Source organism: Myiozetetes cayanensis, unplaced genomic scaffold, assembly GCF_022539395.1.
Source record: "Myiozetetes cayanensis isolate MyiCay16 unplaced genomic scaffold, myiCay2020 scf361, whole genome shotgun sequence".
In the NCBI taxonomy this organism is placed as follows: Eukaryota; Metazoa; Chordata; class Aves; order Passeriformes; family Tyrannidae; genus Myiozetetes; species Myiozetetes cayanensis.
Window position 1 is genome coordinate 7,271 of NW_026087590.1, and position 8,873 is coordinate 16,143.

General features: G+C 59.5%; 1 protein-coding gene across 3 annotated transcripts in view; it reads right to left on the bottom strand.

Annotated features, from left to right (window-relative positions):
• Positions 1-8,873, bottom strand: part of LOC126646665 (uncharacterized PE-PGRS family protein PE_PGRS54-like) — a 35,362-nt gene continuing 26,489 nt past the window's right edge. The window contains exons 2-3 of one of the 3 annotated variants that reach the window (XM_050328127.1): positions 1,472-4,670; positions 1-927 (exon numbers count right to left, since the gene is read on the bottom strand). In XM_050328127.1, coding sequence (XP_050184084.1) covers positions 2,344-4,275 — 1,932 coding nt within the window. In that variant the 5' untranslated portion in view covers positions 4,276-4,670 and the 3' untranslated portion in view covers positions 1-927; positions 1,472-2,343. Of the gene's footprint in view, positions 928-1,471; positions 5,470-8,873 lie in introns of those variants that run through there. The other 2 variants (XM_050328128.1, XM_050328126.1) reach the window with 2 other exon arrangements.

Genomic DNA, 8,873 nt, shown 5'->3' on the forward strand with positions numbered 1-8,873 from the left:
ATGGAGGGATATCTCTGTATAGGGATGTGGGATGGAGGGATATCTCTGTCCAGGGATGTGGGATGGAGGGATATCTCTCTCCAGGGATGTGGGATGGAGGTGACACCTCCATGTGGGACCGTCCCAAGTGCCGGGACCATCTCCAAGGAGTCCTGGAGTCATGGAATGGGTCGGGCGGGAAGGGACCTCACAGCTCATCCCGTTCCAACCCCGGCACCTCCCGCTGTCCCAGGGGATCCAACCCGGCCTGGGACACTCCAGGGATCCAGGGGCAGCCACAGCTTCCCTGGGAATTGCAGCCCAGTCCTCACAGTGCCCCTGTGCATCCCTGCATTCCCTGTGTGTATCCCTGCATTGCCTGTGTATCCCTGTGTATCCCTGCATTCCCTGTTTGTATCCCTATGTGCATCCCTGCATTCCCTGTGTGTATCCCTGTGTATCCCTGCATTCCCTGTGTATCCTTCAATTCCCTGTGTGTATCCCTGTGTATCCCTGCATTCCCTGTGTATCCTTCAATTCCCTGTGTGTATCCCTGTGTATCCCTGTGTTGCCTAAATGGCCGTGGGGAAAAAAAGACTCCAAGCCAAATGAGGTAGGAGATAAGCTAAGGATCCCAAGGCTTTAATGAGCCCCCAGGCTTTCTGGAATACCCCAACGTGCTCCCAAATCCAGGTGTTCCCAGTTTTTATAATGATTTTCCCCCAATCCCCATCCGGCCACCCCCCAGGTTCTGCCCCCACCACAGCTCTTGGGAATTGGGTCTGGGGGGCCTTTTGGGACCCCCTCTTCTTCATCTTCATCTTCCTCAGAGCACGTAATGTCCTTGGAGGCCTTCCAGACTCCTGGGCCTGAAGGTTGTTGGGTCTGTGGCTGTACCTTCTTGTGCAAGGTTAGGGTGTTCTCTACAGTCCTACCTCGAAAAAGAGACTGAATAAATTAATGGAATTCAGGGGAATGATATGGGAAAACGGAATTTGGGGGGATTGATGTGGGAATGGGTGACAGGGTTTGCTATGTGTGTTAAAGGGTAAAGGGGTAATGTGCTGCTACTCTAAAATCTGCATTTACTACAGAACTACTTCTAAGATCTACAAAAATTAAAAAAATCAGTCCCCCCTTTAGAGACCGGACAAAAGCCAAAAGTTTTGTCCGGTCTCTGCTACTTGCATCTGATCCTTTCTCAAAAGAGATGAGCAACATCTACAGCACTGGCTCATGCAGTGAGCTATCACACAAACACTAACTATGTACATTAGCAGTAGAAACAGTTGTTTTATCCGGGAAGCCACGGAGTAAGTTTGTGGGGAGTGCCTCCCAAATCCAGCGAGGCGTTGTCCGGAGATGCCCAGTGCAGAATTTTGGTTTGGTTCCAAACTGCAGCCAAATTCCCTAGGGCAAATCCAGCACTCGCTTCCACGGAGAATAGGAGGAGCCAAATGTAAATCAGGCTCTGAACTTAATTCCCACTTACCGACTGCACACATCACACGCACGGCAGAAGCAGTCTGTGCCACATCCTCTTCCTCTGAGCCGGGTTCTGCTTTGCTGATGGTTCCAGGAACTGAAGCTTTCTTCGCTCTGGAGCAATGGAACCACGGTCCTTTGCCAGCAACTTTGAGGGCAGTGAGGGAAGTCAGTAGGATTTGGAAAGGTCCTCTCCTCTCAGCTCACAGCGGGTCACTGTCCCACCATTTGATGCAGACCCGGTCTCCTGGCTGGAATTGATGAGCAGGGGTGTCCAATCCTCTGAGTGTGGAAAGCTCGAGGAACTTCCAGAGCTTCTGTAAAGTAGAGCCCAAAGCAATTAAATGCTTCCGTAAATCAACCTTCCCTCTCGTGTGAACGTCCCCCGGAACGCGCAGAGCCTGGCGTGGTCTCCCGTACAACATTCCATGAGGACTTCTGTTATCCCTCGGCCTTGGCCGGACGGGAATGCTCAGCAGAGCCAGAGGCAAAGCCTGAACCCCTTGGCATGGGTGTTCCCTGACAAATTCCACCAATCTGCGTTTTCAGAGTGCCGTTCGCGCGTTCCGCTTCGCCGCTTGCCTGAGGTCTGCGGGGAGCGTGGGAGGTCCCAAACGATTCCCGGGGCGCGACACAAATCCTTCACCTACCACCCCTGCGGTGAAACGTGCCCCTCTGTCTGATGGCGTTCCCAGAGGAACCCCAAATCTTGGGATTGTGGGATGGAGCAGAGCCTTTACCGCTTCCCTTGCTGTGTTAGGGTGTCGTCCCCTGCGAGCCTCAAGGGGAACCTCCCACGGGCCAATCCGATGTTTCAGAAGCTCCGTCTTTATTAATCGCGCTGTCTTTCATACAGTTTAATAATTGCCACATAGGTGACTATTCAACTTGTCGTTGGTCACATGCACGAAACACAAGGTGTTCACACGGTTGAACTGCAAAAATCAAAGCTCCAAGGTATCCCTGCATTCCCTGTGTATCCCTGTGTGTATCCCTGCGTTCCCTATGTGTATCCCTGCATTCCCTGTGTGTATCCCTGCATTCCCTGTGTGTATCCCTGCATTCCCTGTGTGTATCCCTGCATTCCCTGTGTGTATCCCTGTGCATTCCCTGTATGTATCCCTGCATTCCCTGTGTGTATCCCTGCATTCCCTGTGTGCATCCCTGTGTGTACCCCTGTGTATCCCTGTGCATTCCCTGTGTGTATCCCTGTGCATTCCCTGTGTGCATCCCTGTGTGCATCCCTCCATTCCCTGTGTGTATCCCTGTGTGCATCCCTGTGTGCATCCCTCCATTCCCTGTGTGTATCCCTGTGTGCATCCCTATGTGCATCCCTCCATTCCCTGTGTGTATCCCTGTGTGCATCCCTGTGTGCATCCCTCCATTCCCTGTGTGTATCCCTGTGTGCATCCCTGTGTGCATCCCTCCATTCCCTGTGTGTATCCCTGTGTATCCCTGTGTATCCCTGCATTCCCTGTGTGTATCCCTACATTCCCTGTGGGTATCCCTGTGGGTATCCCTGCATTCCCTGTGTATCCCTGCATTCCCTATGTATATCCCTGCATTCCCTGTGTACTCCTGTATATCCCTGTGTGTATCCCTGTGTATCCCTCCATTCCCTGTGTGTATCCCTGCATTCCCTGTGAATCCCTGCATTCCCTCTGTGCATCCCTGCATTCCCTGTATGTATCCCTGCATTCCCTGTGTGTATCCCTGTGTATCCCTGTATTCCCTGTGTACATCCCTGTGTATTCCTGCATTCCCTGCATTCCCTGTGTGTATCCCTGTGTATCCCTGCATTCCCTGTGTGTATCCCTGCATTCCCTGTGTGTATCCCTGCATTCCCTGTATGTATCCCTGCATTCCCTGTGTGCATCCCTGTGTATCTCTGCATTCCCTGTGTATCCCTGTGTGTCCCTGCATTCCCTGTGTATCCTTGCATTCCCTGTGTATCCTTGCATTCCCTGTATGTATCCCTGCATTCCCTGTGTATCCTTGCATTCCCTGTGTATCCTTGCATTCCCTGTATGTATCCCTGCATTCCCTGTGTATCCTTACATTCCCTGTGTGTATCCCTGCATTCCTTGTGTGCATCCCTGCATTCCCTGTGTTCATCCCTGTGCATCCCTGCATTCCCTGTGTATCCCTGTGTGCATCCCTACATTCCCTGTGTATCCCTACATTCCCTGTGTGTATCCCTGCATTCCCTGTGTGTATCCCTGCATTCCTTGTGTGTATCCTTGCATTCCCTGTTTGTATCCCTGTGTATCCCTGTTCCCTGAGTGTATCCATGCATTCCCTGTGTGTATCCCTGTGCATCCCTGCATTCCCTGTGTTCATCCCTGTGCATCCCTGCATTCCCTGTGTATCCCTGTGTGCATCCCTACATTCCCTGTGTATCCCTGCATTCCCTGTGTGCATCCCTGCATCCCCTGTGCATCCCTGCATTCCCTGTGTGTATCCCTGCATTCCCTGTGCATCCCTGCATTCCCTGTGTTCATCCCTGTGCATCCCTGCATTCCCTGTGTATCCCTGTGTGTATCCCTGTATTCCCTGTGTGTATCCCTGTATTCCCTGTGTGCATCCCTGCATCCCCTGTGCATCCCTGCATTCCCTGTGTGTATCCCTGCATTCCCTGTGCATCCCTGCATTCCCTGTGTGCATCCCTCCATCCCTTGTGTGTATCCCTGCATTCCCTGTGTGCATCCCTGCATTCCCTGTGTGCATCCCTGCATTCCCTCTGTGTATCCCGGTGTATCCCTGTGTATCCCTGTGTGTATCCCTACATTCTCTGTGTGTGCATCCCTGCATTCCCTGCCCCCCAGGCTGGGGCAGGATCTGGATGGACGACGTTTCCCATGCGGGTATGGAGAATTCCCTGGATCTCTGAAGCTTCCCGGGACGGGATCCCCCCGATCCCAGTGCATTCCAGAGCTCCTGTCCCAAATCTCGTGGGATGGGACCTCCATCCCCGCGATCCCGGCATTCCCGGGCGGAGCCAAAGGGCAGGGAAGGGCCCTCCGAGGGCCGGGAAGGTCGGGGGGGGTTCCGGATCCATCGTCGTCGTCATTCCCGATCCCAATAAACGCCCGTGTTGGCACCGCGGGAGCGCCTGGAGTGGAGTGGAGTGTCCCGGGATTTTGGGATTGGGGGTGGGGGGGCAGGAAGGGACCTTATGGATCATCCCATTCCATGTTTGGGGACACCTCCCGCTATCCCAGGGGATCCAGCCCGGCCTGGGACACTGCAGGGATCCAGGGGCAGCCACAGCTTCCCTGGGAATTCCAGCCCAGCCGGGAATCCCTTCCCAATCTCCCGTCATGTCCCCGCCAAGGCCCATGGACTGAGGGGCACCAAGTGCCAAGTCCTGTCCCTGGAGCGCTCCAGGCCTGGGGCAGAGGGGCTGGAAAAGCTGGGAAAGGACCTGGAACAATTCCCACCTGGAAAGGGCTGTCAGGCACTGGAATGAACTTCCCAGGGCAGGGCTGGATTCCCAATCCCTGCAGGGATTCCCAACCCCTGGGGATGTGGCCCTTGGGCACACGGGGCAGGGCTGGCCTGGGCTGGTTGGACTCCGGAATTCCGGAGGGATTTTCCATCCTGAGCCATCCCTAAGGATTCTGGGCCATCCTGGCACTGTCCCAGCTCTCTCCACAATTCCCTGGCAGGAATTCTCAGGAGGTGGAGGGTCCCCAATTCCCAGGGAAGAAGGGCCAGGAGGGAGAGGGAACGGCCTCCAGCTGGGCCAGGAGAGGGGCAGGTGGGATATTGGGAACAATTCCTGCCTGGAAAGGGCTGTCAGGCACTGGAATGAACTCCCCAGGGCAGGGCTGGATTCCCAATCCCTGGAGGGATTCCCAGTCCCTGGGGATGTGTCCCTTGGGATGGCCTGGGCACATCTGGGAATGTTTGGACTCAGTTCCAAGGGGTTTTTCCACCCTGAACAGCTCAGGAATTCCATGACTTTACTCTCTCCACTTTTCCCTTTGCTTCCCTGACCCCTTTTCTCCCTCTGACTCTTCCCAAATCCCCCCCCCCCTCAATTCCCTGTCCCTCCCAGATCCCGGTGCTGCCCCCCTCGCACCTCCATCCCACTTTTCCCAGGACTCTCTCCCGGGGGGGATGGGATCCCATCCCTGCCTCCCCCTCCTTCCCCCCCCATCCCATCGCATTCCCAGCCGCTTTTATCTTTGTCCTTGGACTCTCCCAGCCTGTGGAAAACACGGATCCGGTGTTCCCTCATCCCACGGCACAAAAACACCTTGTTTTCCTGGCTCTTTGTCCTTGGAATTCTCCTGGTCCCGGGGTGGGGGGAGGGAAGGGTTGGAGCCCACTTTGGGGGTCCAGGAGAACGTTTGGAATTCTCCTGGTCCCGGGGGGAGGGAGGGGTTGGAGTAGCTTTGGGGTCCAGGAGAACGTTTGGAATTCTCCTGGTCCCGGGGAGGGGAGGGGTTGGAGCAGCTTTGGGGGTCCCAGGAGAACGTTTGGAATTCTCCTGGTCCCGGGGGAGGAGGGGTTGGATCAGCTTTGGGAGGGGTCCCCGGTGGCTGCGCCCCTGGGAGCGTTGTGGGATCCACGGGGCTGGAATGGGAATCAGAGCAGGGAGGGGGGGGAAGGAGGAAGGGGGTTAGGGGGGGCAGGAAAAGCAGGGATGGGCAGGAAAAGCAGGGATGGGGCAGGAAAAGCAGGGATGGGGCAGGAAAAGCAGGGATAGACACGATGCCAGGTGGGCACTGCCCCTGGCACAGCTCGGGACCCCCGGGACCACCAAAGGTCCCGCTCCCGGAGTCGGGGGATCACTGGGAATGACATTCCCGGCAGGAAGGGCTCAGGAGAGCCCTAAATCCCCCTCACCACGGGGCAGGAAAAGCAGGGATGGGCAGGAAAAGCAGGGATGGGGCAGGAAAAGCAGGGATGGGCACGGTGCCAGGCAGGAGCACAACTCGGGACCACCGGGACCACCGAGATTCCCACTCCTGCTGTTGATTGGGAACCCCATTCCCAACGGAAAGGCCCGAGGCGCTTCCAGAGGGACGGGAGCAGTGGGAAAAGGCGGTCAGGAGAGCCCTAAATCCCCCACGGGGCAGGAAAAGCAGGGATGTGGCGGGAAAAGCAAGGATGGACACGATGCCAGGCGGGAGCACAGCTCGGGACCCCCGAGGGTCCCGCTCCCGGAGTCGGGGGATCATTGGGAATGACATTCCCGGCAGGAAGGGCTCAGGAGAGCCCCAAGGGACCCTCACGGAGGGGGAGCCGAGCCCGGGGGGGGCTGAAGGCGGTGGCGGCTCCGGGGGGGCCGTGCCCGGATCAGGTCCCGCCCCATCCCCGGCCCCGTCCTCGCTCCCGGTGGGATCGGCGGGATCAGCCGGCTCTGGAATGCTGCGGGAGGCCGAGGGCAGCCCCCAGCACTGCCCCCTGCGCCGCCGCTGCTGCTGCAGGGACTGCAGAGCCCCGCCCGCCAGGTGAGACCCCGGGAACACACCGGAACGCACCGGGAACACACCGGGAACGCACCGGGAACAAACCGGGAACGGAACAGCGGCAAGGGTGGCTGCCACGTGGGAGCGGAGTGGGAGCTGGGAATGGGGGAGCTGGGAGTGGGGGGCAGCGGGATAGGGGAGCGGGAACTGGGAATGGAGGGGAGAGGGAATGGGGGAGCAGGGAACTGGGAATGGGGGGACTGGGATTGGGGGAGAAGGAACCGGGAGTGGGGGTCTGGGAATGGGAGGCAGGGAACTGGGAAGGGGGGACTGGGACTGGGGGAGAAGGAACCGGGAGTGGGGGGTCTGGGAATGGGAGAGCGGGAACTGGGAATGGGAGGCACTGGGAATGGGGGAGCGGGCACTGGGAATGGCGGGGAGCGGGAACAGGGAGTGGCTGGGACAAGGAATGGGGAGAGGGAGGGGGAATGGGGAGCGGGTACTGGGAATTGAGGGGGACCAGGAAAGGGGGCGGGCGCCGGGAATGGGGGACCGGGATGCGGGAACGGGAACCGGGAGTGGTGGGGACAGGGAATGGGAGCACCGGGAATGGGGAGCTGGCACTGGGTGTGGGGGGACTGGAAATGGGGAGCGGGATGCGGGAACAGGGAACCGGGAGTGGCAGGGACAGGGAATGGGAGCACCGGGAATGGGAGAGCGGGCACTGGGTGTGGGTGGGGACTGGGAATGGGGGGCAGGGAAGCGGGCTGGGGAGAGCGGGAAGCGGAGCGGTCCCAGGGGAGGAAGCAGGGTCCGGGCACCAGGCGGCCACAGGACAGGGGTCGGGACCAGGCACAGAAGGCTGCCCAGGGGGTTCAGGGACCCGGGTTTGAGGGTTCAGGCCCAGTCAGGGGGTCAAAACCCTGGTCAGGGGGTCCAGGGACCCGGGTTTGAGGTCAGGCACGGTCAGTGGAGTCAGAACTCTGTTCAGGGGTCCAGGGACCAGGGTTTGAGGTCAGGCACGGTCAGTGGAGTCAGAACTCTGTTCGGGGGTCCAGGGACCGGGGTTTGAGGTCAGGCCCGGTCAGGAGTCAGAACCCTGTTCGGGGGGTCCAGGCACCCGGGTTTGAGGGTCCAGGCACGGTCAGGGGTCAGAACCCTGTTCGAGGGTGTCCAGGGACCCGGGTTTGAGGTCCGGGCACGGTCAGAGGGTCAGAACCCTGTTCGGGGGTCAGGCACCCCGGTTTGAGGGTCCGGGCCCGGTCAGGGGGTCAAAGCTCGGACAGGGGGTTCCAGGACCGGACACTGGGGGTTCCCAGGAGGGTCCAGTGCCCGGGTTTGGGGGTCCGGGCTCGGTCAGTGGGTCAGAACCCTGTCCGTGGGGGTCCGGGACCGGGCACCGGGGGTGCCCAGGAGGGTCCGGGGACCCATGTTTGGGGGTCCGGGGCCGGACACTGGGGGGTCCCAGGAGGGTCCGGTGCCCGGGTTTGGGGGTCCGGGCCTGGTCAGTGGGTCAGAACCCTGTCCGTGGGGGTCCGGGACCGGGCACCGGGGGTGCCCAGGAGGGTCCGGTGCCCGGGTTTGAGGGTCCGGGCCCGGTCAGGGGGTCAGAACCCTGTTCGGGGGTGTCCGGGCACCCGGGTTTGAGGGTCCGGGCCCGGTCAGGGGGTCAAAGTTCGGACAGGGGGGTTCGGGGCCGGACACTGGGGGTTCTCAGGAGGGTCCGGGGACCCATGTTTGAGGGTCCGGGGCCGGACACTGGGCGTGCCCAGGAGGGTCCGGTGCCCGGGTTTGGGGGTCCGGGACTGGTCAGTGTGGGAGATCCCCGGACAGGGGGGTCCGGGATCGGCCACCGAGGGTGCCCAGGAGGGTCCGGACACGCGGGGTGAGCACCCAGGTCCTGTGCCCGGGTTTGGGGGTCCAGACCCGGGGGGTTGTTCCGTGGCGTTCCCGGTCCTGTGCCCATGTTTGGGGGTCCAGACCCGGGGG